The 24270-nt window shown below is 36.8% G+C and overlaps 1 protein-coding gene across 2 annotated transcripts in view; it reads left to right on the top strand.

The window, feature by feature from the left end:
• Positions 1 to 24270, top strand: part of LOC127619747 (syndetin-like) — a 179331-nt gene that overhangs the window by 34163 nt on the left and 120898 nt on the right. For both annotated transcript variants that reach the window (XM_052092726.1, XM_052092727.1), the window contains exons 6-11: positions 5194 to 5264; positions 6003 to 6120; positions 6229 to 6264; positions 7128 to 7210; positions 22217 to 22259; positions 23668 to 23766. In XM_052092726.1, coding sequence (XP_051948686.1) covers positions 5194 to 5264; positions 6003 to 6120; positions 6229 to 6264; positions 7128 to 7210; positions 22217 to 22259; positions 23668 to 23766 — 450 coding nt within the window. The remainder of the gene's footprint in view (positions 1 to 5193; positions 5265 to 6002; positions 6121 to 6228; positions 6265 to 7127; positions 7211 to 22216; positions 22260 to 23667; positions 23767 to 24270) is intronic.

Here is a 24270-nt window from a genome sequence, read left to right as displayed (position 1 = left end):
GACAAATTACCATTCTAATTTGTGTGGGAGGGTGCCTGTTGTTTTTTCTCTCTTCTGTGTCAGTCGAAACTTAAATCCGGAAGATTGCTCTGAACCCCAAAGCTGAGCTTCTTGGAGCCTGTGAGTCAACTTGTTTAAGCTCAGAAGTCCACTGGATCCTTTAAGTAGCCTTTGACTCAGAGGGGCTATAATTCGGCCAGCATCCCATTCTAGCTAGGGCGAATCCAAGGGTACTTCAGAGCTCCCTGTCTCACAGATCAGTTTATTAGACATGTTTGCTTAACACTGACATCCTTTTGACATCACGCCTTCCATGTGTTTATCAGTAGTACGAACATCAAAACAAATCAAACACTACACTTTTATTCTATTCCTATTTGTACTTCTATTTGTATGATGGAGCAGTGGAGTCTGTAGAATGTATTTTAGCCAACTCAAGCACTGAATTTTAAGCTCAATGTGGTTTATTCATCTCAAGAAGCCTTCCAGCTTTCTCTGGGTTATTTCCTGTAGCTTGTCTTTTGAAGAAAGTACGTTTCATGTGATACTTTGCATAAGGAGCCTTTGTTTCTCCTGCCCTCTCCATGGAATATAATTTTTTCCACCTCGTATTCTTATGCCAAATAGTTATCTATAATGTGTCTCTGTGCTGAAGGCTTGCTCTGTCTGGGGTAGAGCTGATGTGCATTGAAAGACTTGGTCACTCAGTGTGAATTTACCTCGGTCTGTGACGGCCATGCTCTTCAATGCTTTGAGGGGAAAAAACCTTGCAAAAAGCCCTGAACTTCAACTTTTTTATTAGTCTAGGAACATTCTAATAATGAAAGCTTTTTTTCACCAGTATGCTCTCACTCATACCTTATCATTCATTGTGAGCTTGAAGAAATTACTTAATAGAAGAAAGGGTGTCTCCTCTAGCCTGAACCAATTAATGACTGAGGTAAGAGTCGCAGTTCTTAATGAGAGCTAATAAATAGTTGTATGGATTTTATTTAGTGGCCAGTGCATAATTAGAGGATGGAGGACAGCTGATAGCTGTTAAAATGCAGATGTTTATGTGATTTAGGCTAATACAATGCAGTTATAGCCACTCTACAAATACAGGCTGAAATTAAATGAATTTTTTTACACAATGTGTAATCAAAATAGACTGAAAATATTTAAAAACAGGAATTGCATATTATTCATTAGCAAAGGCAGTGGTACATTTTGGTAGACTTGTTTTTTGATCGGCCAAGTGATTGGCCAATGCCAATAATCTCAAAATGGACAAATATTCAATGTTTCTTGCCAATACATCAGTCTTTCTCTACAAATATCCAGGTAGCTGTATGAAAGGAATGCCAAGGCCATTGTCTATACCAGTATTGGGTTAAATCGAATTGACTAATATTTTGAATGGTGATACTTAAAATAGCATGCTGACAGCGTACAACCCACTCGTAGTTGCGCATTTAACCCCATAAAGCATGACATATGGAATAATAGTTTTAAAATGGAGCGTTTATTTATCTATAGACAAAATCTTTCAATGTGTGATTGCTTATTGTATCATATTTGATACAACAGGTTTTATAGATCATTATACTATTGAAACCCTGCAATTAATGTTTTTATTGGACTTTTGTTATTTATTTGTTTCTCTTAGCCGAGACTTGACACAGTACACCTTGAGGACACCCTGGGCTTTTCAGAGATACCAAATGTTTGGAAGTTTGGCCATGACAACTAGCTTTCCTTGTACTAAAGAAACGTGTGTGTGTGTGTGTGTGTGTGTGTGTGTGTGTGTGTGTGTATATATATATATATATATATATATATATATATATATATATATATATATATATATATATATATATTATACTTTACACTTTACTGACTAAAAAATTCTATGTCACACCACTATCCCACATAGGCTAACCATTGTCAATATTTTTCCTTTTCAAGAACTTGTCCATGTTTTCTGTCCGTCTTAGTAGCATATTTACTTGTAATGTTTGAAATTCAGCTAGACAAAAAAAAAAAAAACAAGTCACATAGGTAGGCTACGTTGAGTGAGGTCACAGGTGCCAAGAGAGTTAAATGGGTAATGAAAAAATATCAAGCACCAATTCCAGCTATTTTAGTGATTCAATTTTATTCAAGTTTACAATTGTGCACAATTAGCTGCAAAATAAAGAGTATTTTGGTGAGGCTTGCTTCTGTTTCACAAATTTGTTCAATTGCATTAACTGAGTTTTTCAATGACCCCTTGTTACGTCCTCCTTTTAGTTGTCTAGATAATTTAAGAGTACGTAACATATAGTGAAAAGATTAACTAAATTAAGAGAATTAAATGAAAAGAAAACGGGTTCAGTTACCGAAAACTTGTGTGATGGAATGAATCAGGCAGAGACAGATATGGGTTACTGCTAAATATTATTATTTGTAACCAATCATATCAGTACACCCAATCTTATTTACAGCGCAAATAGTGAAACAACAAATATCTATTTACAGAATATGTTCAAATGGTAGGACAAAAAAACAACAAACCAGACAAAGGAGTAAAGGACAATGAGCGGTGCTAAAGCAAAGAAATCAGCAAAACAAAACTTCTATCTTATATCTTTAAGTCTCAAGCTAACGCAGAAAATAGAAATATGAAAACAATACTTAAACTACACTAACTAAACAAACGTCATAAATACAGAGGGTAGCACCCGCACCTTACCTGGTGTGTTTAGACAAATTCAAATTCTACGTAGTGTAGTGTAGATCATGTGACATGCTACCCTATCCCCACTCTCAAGGTCCAAAAAGATAGTTTTTGAATAATCGATTTAAGTGAAGCAATGTCACAACAGATAAACCAAGTAACAAAAATGCTTGTCTCGCTAACACATCAAAGTAGCTATTACAAGTCCGAAGACAAAAGAGGGATAAACAAGCCTCCTCCTTGTTGTCACTTCCAGGTTTTATAGAGAGAAGGAGAGACCGGATTGGTTCCTTAAGGGGGAGGTTGTCACGTAAACTAATGAAGATTGACAGGATGAATAACCAATCACTGAACCTAAGAATCATGACAGTAAAGATGAATGGGAGAAAAGAAAACAATCGAAATACGCTGCAGCACGTAACACCCCTTCTGAAAATGTCACTAGGTGGCGACAAATTACTGTCTAAATAAAAGGACTTGTTTATGTTTAGGTCTAAGCATTTTCTCTGTGAATTTAATTAGTTCAATAACTGGGGTCTCTGATATTCGTAAATGATAAGGAAATATTTAATTAAAAGAAATTCTGAGACATTCAATATCTCTTCACAAATTTGGACAGATTTTAAATATTTCTTGTTGCTTAGTACTCTCAAAGGCATTATCGGTGAAGCAAAAACTTGTGTGTGAAAAACACTTTGGTGTAAAGTGACGTCACTTTATAGACTTCAATGTATTCTGCAGCACTGACTCGAGTCATGTGAAAGACCCTTAATGTTTTTCACAATCACAAAAGTGACCGATTATGATTTCAAAACGGCAAATTTCTCAGAGATGTGAGCAGTTTGGATCCCTGAAAACGTTTATTTAATTTGTAGAATTTGATAATTTTCCACTGCACACCTGACAATCTTTCACGGCAAACTATTGTGACACGGCACAGTGGTTGGGAAACACTGGTCTATATCGACAGTAAAACGAGTCCTACGTATTTCAACGTAACTTGAAAGGCTGCTCATCAAGGATGTAGCCACTGCTCCAAAACTGCCATAAAAAAGCCAGACTACAGTTTGCATGTGCACATGGTGACAAATATATTTGTGAAGAAATGTCCTCTGGCCTAATGAAACTAAAATTACAATTATTGCTGCAGGAAGGACTGTTGCATTTGTGCACTGGTGCATCATGAGGAAGGAAAATTATGTGGATATATTGAAGCAACATCTCAAGACATCAGCCTGGAATTTAAAGCTCGATAACAAATGGGTCTTTCAAAGGACAATGACCCCAAGCACACCTCCAAAGTTGTGGCAAAATTGCTTAAGGACAACAATGTCAAGGTAATGGAGTGGCCATCACAAAGCCCTGACATCAATCTGATCTCAATTTGTGGGCAGAACTGGAAAAGCATGTGAAAGCAAGGACGCCATCAAACCTGACTCAATTACACCAGTTCTGTCTGGAGAAATGGGCCAAAATTCCAGCAACATATTGTGAGAAGCTTGTGGAAGGCTACCCAAAACATTTGAACCAAGTTGACCCAAATTATTATCATATGGTTTTTATGCACCATACACTATATTAACACTCAAAGAAGTGAAATTATAAAACCTTTTTTTCTCAGGATGTTATAGTAAAATGACATTATAATAGCTTGTAATATAAAACAATGGGATCTTTATAATGACAGAGCAAGCTGTACATATATAAAAATATGTATGCATGTTAGATCCTACTTATAAAAATTTGATGTCAGTGTTTTAAAAACTCATGAGAGATTGAGAGCCACATATAGAGCCATATCTCAAAAGCCATATGATAAATATATCATATTTGTCCTATAATGTATGCAAGCACAAGGTGCTTCAGTTCAGTAAATACTCAATTTGAAATATCAGTAACAATATAAACATTATTTTTACTTTTACTTAATCAAAATCAGCAAAGTTTTCATGGCAAGAAGACATCACAATACAAAGACAGTCATTTTGGAAATGAAATTACAAGGTCTTCTACTTCTACTAGAGGTCTTCAATGACATCTAGTATGTTGCAAACAACAAGGTTTTTAGCAATGTATTGATAATGTTGATCATACAAAGTATGAAATATCAAATATGATGCGCTAGGCTTTATAGGGTTAAAATCATCTCATATAAAGCACCGCCACTACACCCATACAAATTCAGATGGAATGTGGCCATTGTGGACTTTGTGTGAAGTTAAAAAGAGTCAAACTTTTAAAATGCTTGTTAAACCTCTGCAGTGTTTTCAATTCTGTTGTGCTCATTCTAGATGTTTTTAAATGCAAGAATTTTGAAAGAGTTTTATGTACACCCTCTTAGAACTGTTATCTTTGTGAGCTTATATCCAGGCAGCTACAAAGAAGAAAGGTTGTGTCTCGTTTTTGGTGTCTACTGCAAAGGATTTCAAAGTAACACTTGTGTAATGTTCAGGAAACATTATGTCACAAACTTTCAAATCAATGTTGTGTCATAGGAACTTGAGAGAGTGACGTCTCTGCAGACCAACCTGCAACTGGCTGCAGTCATCTGCACAAATGCACGAAGGTCAGAGAACCTTTATCACTGTAAATAAAGAAAATATTCTTGAAACTTTCCACGAATAGGGTGCAAAACAGTCTGAAAGACTTTTTTTGTTTTCAAAAAATTGTCAGTTAAAGGACGTGCTTAATCTTCAGAAAATGGGGTCATAAATGGGGTCATACAAACAAAAGGTCATACAAAATATTCAGTCAATTTATTGTCCATTCTTTTTATACCAAGTTTACAATTTTTGCAACCTTGTTACCAACATTTGAGATATATGATTTCAGTAAAAAAAAAAAAAAATGGTGTGATTGACATTATTTTACAGCAATGAGCATACAAAAAAAAAAATAGACAAAATTTAAAAAAAAATACATTTTAAAATGATTATCAATATGTAAAATGTATGGCAATATGTTATTATTTTAATTGTTGGATATACTCTCGCTCTCTCTCTCTCTCTCTTTCACTCTTTCACTCTGCATAATTCTGCATGGGACAGGAAAAATCAAATTTTGAAAGTACAGATATACACATTTATCATATTTAAAAGTAGCTGTTTTTCATACTAGGTTAATTTTGTTATAATGTAATAGTCTACCTAACATGTATGCTAATAGATCTCACAACTAAAACAAGATTTGTTCCTCTAATACCAAAAAAAGTTGCATTTCGACTATCAGTTTGCTATTTTAATAAGTTGTATAAAAGGTACAGATGTTAAAGGTTTTCGAGTCTGTTATTCTCCTTTGCTTCCAGGCAGCTTCATTCTGCTAAAGAGGGCTTCACTGAAGCCAGTCTTGGGCTGTTGGCCAATCAGAGACGCCGACAGCTGTTAACAGGATTGCTGAAGTCTTTGAGGACCATAAAGACTCTGGTAATCACTTCATCAGCATGGTTAATGGCTAAACAGAGCAAGTCTCTATGAGAGTTCATTTGCTACTGCCCAGCCTCACATGCCATCTTTCTGTCTCTGTCTTTACAGCAAAGAACTGATGTCAGACTAAGTGAGATGCTGGAGGTAAGTTGATATGTTTAACAGCAATCTATTCAAATATACTGTGCACAAATGCACCCCATATTTAAAGTAGGTCCAAAAGAGCCCTCACATATGTATTTATGTGTATTAGCTGGACAAAGATGTTTTTTATTGAGTTTCTTTTCACCCACTAATTAACTATATTATACCTAGACTAAATGTCTATATTATATATAGACAATATTTAGTTTATATTTAATAAACAATATTGCTAAAAATATCACACAATACTATTTTCAGTTACATGATAAAAATATTACAGTTTTATTACAAAAATAAATCAATCAATAAATTGTCCTAATGTGAGTAAGTCGCATGATAATTTTGAGAGTGAGCAAACAGTTTTGGCTCACTTTAGACACATTTTTAACCAGTTTGACCTATGCATTAAAAGAGCTTGCTTACAAGTCTCATTTGTTTACAAACACTACACAGCGCCCATTTACATTCAGTTCAGACTGTGAGCTCACAACTAAAATCAGCTAACAGCTACACGCAAAAACACAATTTATTTTGGTGTGCTGCTGTAGATTCACTAGTAGTGCAGGAAACACTGTCAGAGTATTTTAGTATGGAGGCGGAAGAATGCAGGCCTTAAAGAAACATAAACAGCATTGAATGCCATGAAATTCCTTTGGTTCCAATTGGATCTCCCAACCCAACTTATTATAATATTTAGTCTGTTTATGTCCTCTAAATTTAAAATACTCATGCAAAATGAACTTTATTGTCTCATTGGAAGATTACATTTCCACATTAGCTATGTAACAGCATTCATTAAACCGTTAGCTCATAGTTTGACCCTGTACAAATATTCAGATAAAATGTAACTGTTTGTTTTACAGGAGGAAGACTACCCAGGTGCGATCCAGTTGTGTTTAGAATGCCAGAAGGCCGCCAGCACTTTCAAGCACTACAACTGTATAAGGTTTGTGGAGAACTGCTGTGCCTAAAAGTCATAGAATTGAGCAGCATGAGCAGCATGCCCTTAAATATAATGGGATTTATTTAATTTCTGAATTAAAATATGAATGCTAACTTTTTATTCAGATCTTTATTATTTGCAGTTTTAGTACATGTTAATTAAAATATAGTATCTATCCTTTGGATTGACATTAAGCTTCATATGATAATATCACATAAAACTTGATGCACCTAGTGAACTTGTGAGGTTTTGGCTGTGTTTGAAACCTGAAAAATACTGCATTTGCAGATGTTACATGAAGGTAATTAAGTCATTAAAGGGATAGTTCAAAAATGAAAATTCTCTCATCATTTTCTCACCCTCATGCCATCCCAGATGTGTATGTCTTTATTCTGATTAACACAAGCAAAGATGAGAAGATGGATGAGAAACAGATCAATATTTATTATACTATATGTTCTCTTCCCTGCCTAGTAGCTGGCGATATGCACGAAGAATGCAAATCGGCAAAAACAAAATAAGAAGCATATGAAAGTGAAAGTTGAGATTGATTGTATAAAAGGACTTAAACATTGATTTGTTTCTCACCCACACTTATATCGCTTCATAAGATATAGATTTACACACTGGAGTCTTATGGATAACTTTTATGCTATCTTTATGTCCTTTGGGAGCTTAACAATTTTCGTCACCATTTTCTTGCATTGTGAGGACCTGTTGAGCTGAGATATTCTTCTAAAAATCTTTTGCGTTCAGCTGAAGAATGTCATACACATCTGGAATGGCATGAGGGTGAGTAAATGTTGAAAGAATTTTCATTTTTGGGTGAATTATCCCTTTAAGGTACATCTAAATCTACTATTTGCTTAACATCTTGCCTGTTAAGATGCTTTCATCCGATAATTTTTTGAAGGCAACATATATATTCTACGGTTTCTAACACAACCTCATTTCAGGTACAGTATGAGTAACTAGGATAAGCCTTGTGCTTTTGTTCTCAGAACAGTACAGAAGGAATTGGCAGCAGTGCTTCCACTTTGAAACTTTGTCTCTAGTGCCTTTAAAAGCAGTGTAGGAGATTTTACTTCCACTCTTTGGGAACAGAAATGATTGCTTGTTCAAAAACGTCAGTACCAAAGATTCAGTCATGCTATCACCTTGGAGAACTACACAGATTTTATTACTCAGTATGTGCAGAAGCTGGCGTAACAATCTGAAATCTGACTTGACGTATATGGGACTTAAATAACTTGTGATGTTTCATCAGCCAATATGATGCATGAATAAATACACCTGTTTGTGTCCTGTGATCAATATGCCAGAACTCACACTAGTGAGATGTCTTTATCTCAAATGATGTGGCCTAAGAGACAGGGAGGGTTAATTCGGAATGGCTCATGTGAAATGATGCTGCCGATTTTCAGTCTTTCTCTCTCTCTCTCTCTCTCTCTCTCTCTCTCTCTCTCTCCCCCCCCCCTTTCACTCTTTCACTCTGCATAACTCTGCATCGCTGCTTAGCTCTAATTGGCACAGGAAGTTACTGCTATCTGATCAGCCTCCAGCCAGCCCAGAGATATCTGTGCATGTGCAAATGTATGGACACCCGCCCAAATGCAATTTCCTCCTGTTTGGACCATTTAAATTCTCTCCCTTTGATGCTACATTGGAACAAATATTCAAGCATTTTTCATGTTTCCAGACCAGGTATTGAGGTATTGTGCTTGGCGTTTTTTTGTTTTCAAATGGAAGTGTCTTTCTCTCCATGCTTTTTCAACCCTTTTCCAACCTTGAAAGCTGCAAGACTACTAAAACAGGCAGATGTTTTCTCTGTTGGATTATACACTCTATTCTGCAACAATTAAAGACTCCATGAAATGGCTTGACTAGCAGTTTTCTGTCCTGTGTTGACGTATTTCCTATTGAAACAGGAAGTTTGAGCAGGACATATCAAATTGTTCAGACATATCATTTTTTTTTTTTTTAAATCGCCAATAAAGTTTAGGGGCAGATTCATTTTACAGTTATACACAAATTTAGCATTTTCAATGCAAAAACCTGCATCTTATTAACTAACCACTCACAAGTTCATTTAGCAGACACAATCGTCACTAAATTTGCATTGAATTGTGTTTTTGTGAAGAGTGATCTGAATGGTGTACACTCACAAGAGATGAAGACTGTAATCATAATAGTTTTCTATAAAAAAAAAAATTGTCGTATATGCAATGCTAACGCTAGCTAGAGAACTACTGAATTCCCCTTTAAAGGAAGTTATTGTTAATCCTTTCCATGCAAACACTCCTCCTTTCTATGAAAATTAGGCTCATTTTAGATTGTGCTTCATTTACAAAAATTGCCTGGCACAATTTAAATCGTGCTATTACCGCAAATTTAAGTACATTTGTAGTAAATTTACTACAAAAGTAGTAAAATGTATTTTATTTAAAAGAGATGTTTGTAAACACTTTCAACTGATCATATCAGTTAAAATTAATCAAATAATTATAAAATTATGGATGGATGAATAAATAAATAAATATAAGTGTTATAGCCTGATAAATATCTAGATGTGCAGTGTAGATGAGCACTTTCGCATTTTAAAGAGATGATTCAGAAATGAATCACAGTAGTGCGAGTGATGCCGGCAAAGTGTTTCATGTCACATTCGCCCACTGTGCCCTCCACTGTATAGCGCGCCGAATTGGCCCACAAGGTCAGAATTGCACATGCAAATTCCGTTCAGCAGCAATTTTGTGGGTGCATTTGCTCCGTTGCCTAACCTGCATCATTCCTTTAGTGAATCGGTCGCTAAACTAGCACAAACAGCACAGGCAAAAAAACTGTGCTTTTACTGGGTGCAAATCATTATTGGTGAATTCCCCACTTAGTTACTTCACAGCCGTGGACCATGCTTTGCTACTTGCAGCTTTGTTACAGGGAGAAGCACATTCTTATTCTAGAAAGCATTTGATTGACAACAATCTGTGTAGTGCAGCATGGGTTATTTCCCATGAAGAGAAAGGCTGAAATTTGAAATGCATATATTGCATATATACATAACTTTTAGGAGGACACTAGCATACAGATGGCTTCAAAGCTAATAGCCATTGACTAAAAGCCATTGTGATTTCATGGGGTCTTTATATAGGTCAGATTGGATGCATAAACTAACTTTCATATTTCTACAGCAGAAACCATAAGGCCTTTCTTGATAAATATGCTGCCAGACAACATGGAGCTGATTTGCAGACCATTACATGTGTTTTTGCCTAATTTACGTCTCCTTGTGATGATGCATAATGTGCTCTCATGTGTTTGTTTGTTAGTTAGCCTAACAGCCGGTTACAGTCAGAGGCATTGTCGCCTTGCCATGCTGGTTTTTAATACTCTGACATTGACGTAATCTTCAGGATGTAACAGCAATGAATGTGTCATATCACATCAATTGTTGTCCTTGTTGTTTTTCCTTACCCTGTATGGTTGTCTGGTAATTAGTCTCTAACAGGCAGTAAGGTAGGTGAAAATGGATTCAGCATAGAGTACAACGTCAGCCTCTTCATTACTCACGAGTCAGGTTGATTGGTTCTTGACAAACCGTGACAGTGAAAGGCTGCAATTTTACCTCTAATTCTCAAGCATGTGCTGAAATGTTTTTGTTGATGCAGCTCTTACACTTCCTAAATGACAGAAATGTAGAAAGAGGAACAGAAGCAAATTAAAGGATAAATATAGAGACAAGTATTAAAGAGAAGGCAAAATTGTTCAATATAAGATCTCATCTGACTCCATCAGCAATACTATTTTAGCCCCAATACAAACACTAATGTATGACATTATCACATGTGGGCAGAGCCCTGTCTAATGGTTCGCAGGGAGGCCACCAAGATTTGTGGTATGCCACTGCTGCAAAATCAATTTTCTTTAACCTGGCTCTTGGTTACCTCCCTTGTCTTCCTAATAAGACAGAGTGCGTCTGGACAGGACCACTGCCAGCAGAACCACTAAAACATTCCCTTTGACTGCAAACTCATTCACCTGTTTTACAATTCAGCAGACTCTTCCAGGAGAGCGGAGTGCTATTCAAGAGACGAAACCTCTGTTTATAAAAGCTGTATAATGGAATCTCACTATATTTATGTTGATAGCACTGTCTTTTTCTCATTCTGTCCCTGCAGGGAAAGGTTATAAGATGTTTATTTGGATGCATTGAGGTGCTGAGTGACAGGGAGGTTTATGGAGGTGGGTATTGATGTTTCTATGGGGTGTGCTGCCTAAAACAGAACATAGGAGTTTCAGAATGGACGTATAGTATTGGTCGGTAAGTCTACGCTCAGTCGCACAATTGCTGTCAATCTCATGTTGTGAAATGACACTAGGCGATTCCTTATTAATACATTTACTATCTCTACCATTTGATATTGAAATTCCATGGTCTTGTAATGCTTTCATTTCAGATCTGTGTCTCCCCATGCCTTTTATAAGCCAACATTTTAACACACCGAACAAAATGAGAATTGATGGGGTATTCTATAAAAGCATACCCACAGATTTTGCAGGCCAGTACCATATGTCGCATTCTGTCTTTAGGGAGACTATCAAAAGCTGGATTGCTTGTGTTAATGAGTTGCCAATTGACCTTAAAAAATTCAAATATAATTTTGATTGTTTGAAATGATAAATACATAGTTAAAAATTTGTTTTTTCCCCCAAATAGCCGATGAGGGGGGCATTTTTAAAGGCAAATTTGTGCCATTGCAACCAAAGAGATCCATAATTCCCGGAGAGAGCTATCCCTTAGCATTCCTGTTGATCTCAATGACAGATGCGCGGCTGGTGCATGACCCTCCGGATGTACGTGATTGGAAATCTGCCATCTTTGCTCATGGGAATCATAGACATTTTTGAGCCAGTCGCCTGAGACTTTAATGCCATGTGTTTAATCGCTCTAAGACTCCAAGAAATGAATGTCATGCCAACGCTGTTTGGCTGATGGCACCACAGGAGCATGCACAGTCCTAAACCCTTCACTAGTTCATGCTTTTAATAGCGCTCCTAAATAGCTAAATAAAAATAGGGGATTGGTCAAACAGCTAATATATTATAATAAAATATTTGTAAGTTATATGTTGCTTGCAAAAAAAAAATTTCGTCAGAATACACGGCTACTTTTAAATGACCTTTTATGGAGAAAAAAATGCTTTTTGGACAACATGATCAGTACCCAGTACCCTAGGTGTGGCCACATTGGCTGACCCACTGAAAAACAGCATCTCCCATAAGACTTTTTTGCAATGGCACTAGCATGTTTACACTTGCTGCCTGGGAGAACAAGGTTCGGATCCTGCGTTGAAAGCAGAAGGTAATCTCGTTTGCACAATCAGCGACTAGTGCGATTCGGAGCTTGTATTTTTTCCCCTTAAAATGATGGTTAAGTTTAGATTTGGGGTTTGGGATGGGGGGGTACAGTTTATAAAATATGCATTCCTCTTCAGTGTATTGCAGCCTGTATGGCTGAAAACAGCTCTCTCCACAACTCGCTTTTGGTGCCCCTCTGTGGACCTGGAAAATGGAGTTCACACATGCACATAAGAAAAACATTTACTACTTTGGCCACTGGGGCAGTGTTTAGAATTTCAGTAAGCACAGACCTATTTTAGCTAAACAAATGGAACCAGATGGTGTAGTTACGACATCTTCCAGCAGGGCCTAACTTGCAATTGTTAACTAAACAAACTGTTCTTAGCCTCAGAAGGCATATATATTCATCTATTTTTCCATTTGTTTTCTGTGCAATAGCTCCCGGAGATTAGTGCATCGATATTAAATAGTTAGACTGATCAAAATATTTTTTTCCCCCTACTTCTTGTATTATGTTATTATACACTCACGGAGCATTTTATGTGTCCGATGTGGTCTACTGTTGTAGCCCATCTTCCTCAAGATTCTATGTGTTGTGCATTCTGAGATGCTATTCTGCCGACTACAGTTGTACAGAGTGTTTTCTTAGTTACCGTAGCCATTCTGTCAGCTCGAACCAGTCTGGCCATTCTCTGTCGACCTCTCTCATGAACAAGGCGTTTTGATTTACAGAACTGCTGCCCACTTGGATGCATTTGTTTTTGGCACAATTCTGAGTAAACTCCAGAGACTGTTGTGCGTGAAAATCCCAGGTGATCAGCAGTTACAGAAATACTCAAACCAACCTGTCTGGCACCAACAATCATGTCATGATCTAAATCACTGAGATCACATTTTTTCCCCCCATTTTGATGGTTGATGTAACATTAACTGATGTAACATTAACTGAAGCTCCTGAACCATATCTGTATGATATTATGCATTGCACTGCTGCCACACGACTGGCTGATTAGATAATTGCTTGAATACAGGTGTTAGAAAAAAAAAATGCTCAGTGAGTGTATATCTCCGATAACCCTGTTCCTAAACAGTACATAATGACAAAACTGACTAATTACTTGCTTTCTTAGCCAGTTTAGACAGCAATAAGCCCCAGACCTTTTGTCATTTTAGTTAAAGGTTTGGGTGCACGAGACTAGTCATACCCTGACCCCATGTTTGCAACACGTCGGTGTAAAAATTACCCTATTATGTTACATGTCACATATTGGTAGACACAGGGCTTCTTCTCCAATACTTTTTTGATGTGCAAACATTTGCACTGCAGATAAACCTATTTTGGATGTTGAGGATATCTTTGAGACTTTGTAAAATAATTTCTTCCATTTCCTGTGGCAAGTTAGGTACTTTATATGAGCGCTAATCTTTGGCAATAATGGATGCTTCAGTTTTCTGTTTGTTCAGGTGCCAGACAGCCAAGTTAATTGCTGAGAGACCTAAGCCGGAGAAAGGGCCCAGCAGCATAGTTTGCAGCCCTGCACACTCGGCTTTAACAATCACTGCCCTCAAATCCAGCCCTAATCTTTAATTTAGTCACATCTAACACCATCGCCCCCATACTATTAGCAACCCTGGTTTTATGTTCTGGAAGAAAGAGTTAGGTTTGTCTTTCCTCCCTGTGCTTTCTTGACTAATGGCATGGTAATGATAAGAAACTGTTTGAATTTAAATGTTTTCATTCTGCGACGGATCCTGTTGAGAAAACTCATTAAAATGTGATTTTGCGTGGCCTCCCTGAAGAAAATGGTGAGCCTTGAGGAGGCACAACGGTGACATGCCGCAAGCGAATTGGAAGTAATTGATTTGTTGAACGTGATGTTGGGGTTCCTTTGAGGCGCCCAAAGGGAACGAGTGACCCACGTTGAGTCTGAGCCCACTGTGATGGATGGAGGCAGATCAACGAGCTACTGCAGTCTATCAACTGCCAAGAAATCCAAACACCAGCACTCAAATGCATGTGTCTAAAGAATAAGCTTATTCAAGAAAGGTCATTATCGTCTTGTTTTTTTGTGATGTCCTGCTGGTCTTCTGCTTCAACAGAAACATATTGCATATTTCTTTTTCAATTAACATTTTTTTTTATTCATAAACGTATATCAAAATAAAAAACACAACATATATACATTGAAACAATTTTTCCTGGATTCCTGGATCTTAACACACCCCCAAAAAACATGAGTTGTGTCTCCATCTTCTGATTGTCATCGCCAGCAGGTGGTGTGTCTTTTAAGACCAAGCCTATACAATTTAGAGGGTGTCCAGTAGAATCGATTTAAAATTTTAAATTGCATAAGGTGAACCCTTGCATCTCTAGACACAGACTTTACTTTTTTTTTTAAATCCTAGCCCACACTCCCTCCTCCAATACCAAGTTTAAATCTTTTTCCCATAATCTCTTGAGAGAAGTTGAAGCTCTGTCCCCCAGACTCTGAATTAGCAGGGAGTAATACAATGATGCCTCATGACCTTTTCCAAAAGCAGTAATCACCTCTCCCAGAGTATCTGCCACTTTAGGGGTGTGTGTGTTACTCCCAAAAACAATACATAGCAGGTGACTCGGCTGTAAATACCTTTAGAACTGAGATCTGGCAATGCCAAAATGTTGAACCAAATTTTCAAAATATCTCAACAATCCACTCTCTTATAAGTCACTGAGTGTAGTAACCCCCTTCACAATCCACTCTGACCAGGAGAAAGGGGACTTAATACATAATTTAGGGTTCAGCAATATGCTTGAGGCAACATTTAAATAAATGTCTGAATTAAACACACTGGACACTTATGTCTATACTGAGTGCAACTGCTAGATAACGGGGTGTAACTTAACTTCTCAGATTAGTTTGATAGAAAGGCTTTGCAATGGCAAAATAGGGGCAATAACATCCTGTTCAATACAAAACCAACGAGCCAAATGTCTGAGACTGAATACAAAATAATAAAACAAAATCTTGGGTAGGCCTAGTACCCCATAATGTAATCTAGGATGCTTACCATTCCAAATTAAGTACTTCACTATGCTATCAAATTGCTTGAAGTAAGAGAGGGAGACATCTACATAGAGAGATTGTAACAGGAAGTTACATTTTGGAATACAATCCATTTTAATAACATTAACCTTCAGTCATAGATAAATGTAATGAAGTCCACCTGCCCACATCGCTCAAAAACCTTTTTATTAAGAGGTCAAAATTAACTAATCTAAATCAGACAAATTTGCTGGGAATAAAATGCCCAAATAATTTATGCCCTGTATGGGCCACTGGAACATGGACGGCTGGAAAGCAGTTACTGAGCAGTACGCTGTCAGAGCCAAAGCTTTGGATTTAGACCAATTGATTCTGTATCCCAATAACTTTAAAAATTCTATTAATAATAGAATTAATAATTCTACGGAGGCAAGACTTGGATCTAATGGGGTTGGAGATGCATATTAAAATATAATCTGTGTAAAGCAAAAGCTTATGCGCCACACCTCCTGCCACCACCCCTGGAAAATATCTTCCCTTCTTATTGCGGCTGCTAATGGTTTCAGGACAAGACAGAGCAATAATAGGGAATGGGGGCAACCCTGCTGGGTGCCTCTATCCAGAGTAAAATAATCTGAAATTAATCAATTTGTTTGTACTGCCACTAACTGCCACTACTTGCCACTACCGGGTGTCTATAAAGTAACTTAATCCAACCAATAACAGTATTACCGAACCTGTACATTTCCAAAATCTTTCTACCATATCAAATGCCTTTTCTGCATCAAGTGAGATGTGCGCGACCGGTGTCTGATCATTCACCGCAAGGTGACATAACTACTGACTGGATTAATGTCAGTGCGTAGAGTTCACTAAATGCTTGATAAAATATTATGGGATTTATTTGAGTTTATTTCTCACAGAAATGGCTGGAATAGCCAAGCTTGTTAATTATAAGGGGATGTCCACATACTTTTGGGAATACAGTGTATGTAAAATGTAGGATAGGGCTTCATTTTATCCATCAGTATTGATTGGATCATGAAAAGTTGCTGTTCCTTACCAGAATGGTGCCAGACCTGAATGTGAGATTGCAATCGATTTTTGTCCCAAGAATCATGCCATATTTATTTAAGCCACAAGCTGCTGGGAACTCTGATAGTGATTGTAACTATCTTGTTAGAGGTTGGTCAAGGTCAAATCTAAAGTTCACCCTTGAGATCATCTCAGCAATCTTAATGGTAACGCTGCTTTTTCAATTATTTTGTTATTTGCTAAATTACTATTTTAACTATTGGCAATATTCATGCATTGGCAATAGTCATGCATCCAGAATCATGTATAATGGCAAAATGAGAGTGCTTATAGGGATAAACGGGAACAGGCTGCTGGAACACCTCTTTTACATCTAGTGCAAAATTAGGAAAAATGGAAGGAAGAGGAAGAGGCAGTTTAATTAAAGTTTTATGAATTCTGTCTCCTCTTTTAACAGTACTGGTCCTCTGGGACTGTGAAGTCCCTCTTGTCGAGCTGAGTTAGCTTGTGAAATGTATTGCAGTCGTTCTTAATTGTAGGATCATGGTGATGCTTCGCCACCGGCAAAGTAGCTGCTTGTAGTATGTTGCTCAAAGGTCTCATAGCAGCCAAAGATTGCTTCTCAGCATTGGCTCTTTTTGAAAGGTGCAATCTGTAATTGTTTTATGTTGCGCTGGTCAGTATGACAGGGATCTTGAATGTGCAGGGTTCATGTTTGTCCTTAAAAAGTCTTTTAAGGTTGTAAAACAAATATCTTAAAAGGTATAAAGAATTCTTAATTATCATTGAAAGAGGTCTTAAATTTGGGGACAGAAAGACAGGAATCACAAAATGGACTAATGTGATAATTAAACTTAAAAAGGATATGATTTACTTAAATAAATACAGTCTGTTCAGTGTTTCCAGCAGTTTCAGAGAGGTGTGCAATCACTGAGTACCGGACATTTATGAGAAGCGATTGCTGATGATCTATTGTTGTTGAATATATGACATAAAAAGAAATATATGTTTCTTTTAAAGTGTTTAGTGTTTTAATACTACAGTTTAAGTCAGAAGTTTACATACACCTTATCCAAATGCATTTAAACATTTTCACAATTCCTGACATTTAATCATAGAAAACTTTCCCTGTCTTAGGTCAGTTAAGGTCACTACTGTATTTTAAGAATGTGTAATGTCAGAATAATAGAAGATAAAATAATTTATTTCAGCTTTTATTTCTTTCATCATATTCCCAGTGGGTTAGAAGCTCATACATACATTTTGTTAGTATTTGGTAGCATTGCCTTTAAATTGTTTAACTTGGGTCAAACGTTTTGGGCAGCCTTCCACAAGCTTCTCACAATAAGTTGCTGGAATTTTGGCCCATTCCTCCAGACAGAACTGGTGTAATTGAGTCAGGTTTGTAGGCCTCCTTGCACGCACACGCTTTTTCAGTTTTGCCCACAAATTTCTATCAGATTGATGTCAGGGCTTTGTGATGGCCACACCAATATATTGACTTTGTTGTCCTTAAGCCATTTTGCCTTTGACTGGGGATTGTCCGTTTGGAAGACCCATTTACGACCAAGCATTAACTTCATGGATGATGTCTTGAGATGTTGCTTCAATATATCCACATCATTTTCCTTTCTCGTGATGCCATCTATTTTGTGAAGTACAGCAGTCCCTCCTGCAGCAAAGCACTCCCACAACATGATGCTGCCACCCACATGCTTCACGTAGGGATGGTGTTCTTTGGCTTGCTAGCATCACCCATTTTCCTCCTAACATAATGATGGGCATTATGCTCAAAAAGTTCAATTTTTGTTTAATCAGACCAGAGGACATTTCACCAAAAAGTAAGATCTTTGTCCCCATGTGCACTTGCAAACTGTAGTCTGGATTTTTTATGGCAGTTTTGGAACATTGGCTTCTTCCTTGCTGAGCAGCCTTTCAGGTTATGTCGATATAGGACTCGTTTAACTTTGGATATAGATACACATCTACCTGTTTCCTCTAGCATCTTTACAAGGTCCTTTGCTGTTCTTCTGGGATTGATTAGCATTTTTTACAACAAACCATGTTAATCTCTAGGAGACGAAATGCGTCTTCTTCCTGAGCGGTATGAAGGCTTTGTGTTCCCATTGTGTTTATACTTGCGTACTATTGTTTGTGTACTATTACTTGCGGAGGTCCACAAGTTTTTTTCTGAGGTCTTGGCTGATTTCTTTAGGTTTTCCCATGATGTCAAGCAAAGAGGCACTAGACCTTAAAATACATCCACAGGTAAACCTCCAATTCAGTACACCTTATCAGAAGCTAATTGTCTAAAGGCTTGACATGATTTTCTGGAATTTTCCAAGCTGCTTAAAGGCACAGTTAACTTAGTGTATGTACATTTCTGTCCCACTGGAATTGTGATGTAGTCAATTAAAAGTGAAACAATCTGTTTGTAAACAATTGTTGGATAAATTACTCATGTCATGCACAAAGTAGATGTCCTAAACTACAAAATTACAGTTTGCTTATATTAAATCTGTGGAGTGATTAAATCTTTTTTTAATGACTTCAACCTAAGTGTATGTAAACTTCTAACTTCAACTGTATGCAGATGGTTGAAATAGTGCTCAGTTTATTTCTCTAATTTGTTTGAATGAGCAGTGAAGCACAGACATTTCAAAATAATAGTCCCCTGTTTTGAGGTCCCGCAATATGCATTAAGTCGCTTTGGATTAAAGCGTCTGCTAAATAATAATTGTAAATGTAAAATGTATTTGTGGCAGGGCGGATTAGGCTGATTTGGGGCCGGGTGTGTGGAATCACGGCCCGGCCCTGCCCTGTCTCGCCCTCTGCCCTGCCACACTATTATTTAAAACATTTCTTTTTTTTTTTTCTTCTTTTTTTCCTCCTGGTTATTAGTGGTGTTTTGGTACACAATTACTTCTGGTATTTAAATAAACTTGGACACTTTTACCATCTGTCTGGGCTGCCCTGTCACAGGAAGGAAAGATTAAGAACATTATTTAACACATTCAAAATATTGATTTAACAAACTTCAGTAGATGACTATTTTGCTGAAAAGCAGTGTTTAGGCCTTGCTGAATTTATGTCAAATTTTTAAGTAAAAGAATGTGAGATTCATGATTTATTTAGAAATTGAGTTTGTTCTGTATGGACTTACAGTATTAATTTGATTTGAATAAGTTTTGAAAGAAAGTCTTAAATTTGATTTAAAAAACTTTGCAGCAACTCTGACAAAGGACTGACAACCTTTGTTCTGGATTCAGCATCAATCAAATCCAAAGGTTTTCAGTTTCAGTGCTGTTGTAGAAAAGCCCCATTTGTAGTCTGAGCTATGGTTCTATTGTTCAGTGGGGTGTAATGGATTTTATCATGTTTTAGAGTCACAAAAAAAAAATGTGAAAAAATTCTAATGCCAAATCCAAAGTAAGATTACTATATTTGGTAACAAACACTTCAACAGGTTTCCCCTTGTGAAAAATCCCCATTGTTTTACCACCGTAACCATAGTTTAAGTGTGGTATTACAGGGTTTTTCCTGGCTCAAAATAAGGCAGAAGTGGTACCATGCTGATCAAAAAAGTGACGTTAAGAATACGTAAACATTGACTTTGCATTAATACACTCCAAATGACCTGGGAACTGAATAATAGTGATCATTTTGTCATCTGTTTTTTATTTAGTCTTAGTCCTGTGTCAGATGTTTTAATTTCCTTTTTAGTTTTATCATATTTAGTCAACCTTATCCTATTTTTTTTTTGTCAAATTTTTGTTAACAAAGTCTGGGCATTTGAATGTAGTTTTAGTCAATGAAAACTGTTGACATTTTAGTCATATTTTAGTAACATTTAGTCATATTGACATTTTAGTCACTGAACACTGTAAACATTTTTAGCCATAAGAGTATTATTGATAAGCATTTGTCAATTTAGTCTATCCAAAACCAATATATACCCACATTTTATTGTTGTTGTCATTTTGGTGTTATTTTTCACATAAGATTGATCTTATGATGATCTCATGATGATGACGTTACGAGCTGCAGACAGCAGGGGTGAGAGACGAGCGTCTCCGTGTTAGAATGCGCATCAGCCAGCAGAACTTTAAATCTCTCCCATTCTCGACTCCCGCTCAGATTGGGTCTCTTCAGTGACTGGTTGAAGCGGCTCTGACCGCACAGAGAATGACAGTTTTGGAGTTTGTGCTTATTTACATATCACGCTCCCATATTAAATTAACTTTATTTCATTAAAGATATATCGCCAAGCTGTGATCAGACCTCAAGCAACTTTTTGGATTTCTTTTTATGATTAATGCAGAGATTTGCAGTTACAAATGACTCTGAGTGCAACGCTTGTTAATGTTTTCCATGAGGACACCCACCAGAGTTTTGTAGACAGCCGGAGGTGGCATGAAATTTGACTGAGGCGGCCGCCTAGTAATTCTCAATGCAGGAAAAACCCTGGTATTAGTAAATATAGTGACCACAAAATTAGCCATGTTACCACAATACTATAGTAAAACCATGGTTACAATATACAGTAGATACTACAGTATTGTAGTAAAACTATGGTTAATTGTATCAAAATCATGTGTTCTGTCATGGATACTACAGTCATGATTACTAAACAAATTACTACAATAACACCATGGTTAATTCTTGTTTGAGTCCTTAACTTAAGAAAAAAATAAAAACTTTAATTACTAAATCAACATTAACTTACTGCACGCATTATTATTCTATGTGCAGTAAGCATTTCAAACTCAGCGCAACATATATTCAACATTCAACATATGTATATTCAACAATGGAACACTATAGATGTAATAACCTTGCTGTTAAAGTGGATATGAGAAGGGATGTTGTAACACAGCTTGAGTGTTTTAACCATACGCTGAAACCCAAACCTTCTTTAACGGTGTAGAGCAGCATATCGTTGGCAATGAATACCCCAATTGCTTTTTTTATTGTTTTATGCCTGTCTGAATTAGGGCTGAGTGCCTGCTTAAAAACAGAAGAGAGGTTGCAGGTTTAGGCTCACCTTTCCCAGGGTGCTTTCAGCGTAAATGATTAATTATATTGATGTATTGCTAGAAAACGGCACTCGCGTTGAGCAAATGTTGCTATGATGGACTGATCAGGATGCTCAAATGAAGAAAGCAATGTTTTGAAAGTCAGTGTTTAAATTGTTTTGTGGAACCAAACTTCACATGGTTTACTTATAGTTGTCTTAGTGGATAGGAGAATGTATTTTACCATCGAAAAAATACACACTACACCTTTAAGATAGCAGCAAAACATATCTGACATGTTTGGTAAACTGTACAGTGCATTTGTGCTTCAAATATCAATTCTATTTTATTTTTTGATAAAATGTCACAAGGCTTTCTCAATCTGACGGTCCATTTCTCTGATAAAGAAAGCTTCTTTTTCTCCAACTTGGCTCTATACTGTGCTTGGTGGTTTGTTATGTTGCATTGCAAACAGAGGACAATGGTTACCTGTGGTGCAGAATGATTTTTTATTAGTTCAACAGTTTCTGTTGTCATCCTTGCTAAACTGATCAAAATGGTCTCTCTTTCCTCAGTGAGCTGAATTCTAAACTGCAAGACACTCTGGAGCAAATAGAGGTATGTGATTTAAAAAAAAACCAAAAAATAATAAATATTTGATTTGTAGTTTTTATCCTTTTGCAGGGCTAAATAAGAATTTGGGCAACCTTTTTAAAATCAGACATTCTTTCTCCTTAGTTCCAAATACAAGACCACCCAGTTCCCTTTGGAAGCACCCACACAGCTTGCCAGATTGAGCAACAGCAGTTGCCTCAAGTGTAGTGCTTCAACATTATATGAATTAAACAGATCAGAAGGAACATTTGACCATGCATTTTACATCTAAAAGTGATGCTCAGGGGGTCAGTCTGACGGCATTTAGTCTCCCAGGCCCTTAGGCAGATGGACTGACTTTATATTAAATGAATCGCTGCCTTTCAGGATTTGGTCGCTGTGTTCAAGCCTATAGGAGTGCAAACACACGTAGCCACACACACAATTTCTGTTGATGGCATCTGCTGTGTTATGCAGAGATTTTCGTATGGCATATGAAATTGGATGGCACCCAGCCTTGCATACAACTCCTCTACTCATGCTCTCTTTTTGTTTCTCCTTTCATGTTTTTCTTGCTCCACCTTTCTTTTTATCTTTTCCATTCTTGCATCCCACACATTAGTTAATAGCACAACGCCTGTGACTGTACGGAGCACTAAGAAGGCTGCCACCAGAAATACAGTGATTCGTGCAGCATTTCTATTTCTGTAACAGCGCATGTCCCAATGCAGTAATCTGGGGAATATGAATGCTTATCTTTAAACTCAAATTATATTGTGAACTCGCCAATTAATTTAGTCCATTCATTTGGACTAATGTCTATTTATTTCCTTGTGTAGAATACAAGTCCAGTAATGTCAAAATAATTAACACAGCCAACAAAACATAAATATTGATTTCAAAATGTGAATTTGATTAATGTTTTGTTCCATTTTCAAGGATTTGAGACAAAAAGCAAATTGTTGTTTAGTTTCATGCTTATTGAACATGACATTTTTCCAAAAGTATTCTGATTAGATTTCCTAAAAAGTGTAATATAAAAAATGTACACTAATTATTAAAATTTTACATTGTAATTTGCAATCAGTCCAGATTACATTTCAGAAGTAATCTACCCAACACTGGATATGATAAAATGTTGGGTAATTTATACTGAAAATTCAAATGTGTTATTAAGATCTACACTTACAGAAGTTATATGAATTTGTTTTAATATCATTCCATTTTAATTGTACTTCCTTAAACTTCAATTCAAATCTCAATTCAAAGAATTTAGTTGTAATTTAATTCTAATTTTGTTGGAATTGAAATTCTCAATTTATTTCAAAATGGTGAATAACCATGGTTCCCTTTAACACATTAATTAAGTGGGTCAACCTGTGAACTTCTCCATCTGCTGCTGATCATGCTAATTTCATGCTTGTCCATGCAGGAACAGTTAGATGTGGCACTTTCCAAGACCTGCAAGCACTTTGATGTCTCTCACTACACCAAAGTTCAACTGGCATATAAACTTTTGGGCAAGACACAGGTGAGTCATTGCAGTGAGTTCTTTCTGCCCCTTCCCCCCCTCAGCCTCCACTTTCCTCCTTTTCCCCCTCAAAATGGGAAGATGATTCATACCTGGTATAGGATTTGCCAGAAGGCAAGAGTGTCCTGTTTTATTTTACCTTTCTTTGTTCAGCAGAAAGCAAAGCTGTGATTGAAAGCGAAATCCTGGAAGGATTTCTCATTGTTGGTTTTATTACCTGCCGAGTCCTACCCCTGCCTGGGTGCCGTCCCCTTATAAAATGTTGTGCAAGTCGAAATGTCTTCCGTTATTGTTGCTTGTCGTTGATCCACAGTGTTAAAGATTCACATTTTTCAAGATTCAATATAAGACACGCATGATTGCATGGCTTTTTGAGAAGTCTTGGACCAAGGGAAATGAATAAGAAGAAGACAAATAGGCAGAAAGTAAATAAAACACAGTGTTCTTTAGATAGATCTCATAGTATTGGCTCCTGCTGTCAAGATGTTTTTCTGTATTCAAAAT

The sequence above is a fragment of the Xyrauchen texanus genome, chromosome 26 (genome assembly GCF_025860055.1).
Source record: "Xyrauchen texanus isolate HMW12.3.18 chromosome 26, RBS_HiC_50CHRs, whole genome shotgun sequence".
NCBI classification, from domain to species: Eukaryota; Metazoa; Chordata; class Actinopteri; order Cypriniformes; family Catostomidae; genus Xyrauchen; species Xyrauchen texanus.
The sequence above is the reverse complement of the archived record's forward strand: the minus strand, read 5'-3'. Positions and strand labels throughout refer to the sequence as shown.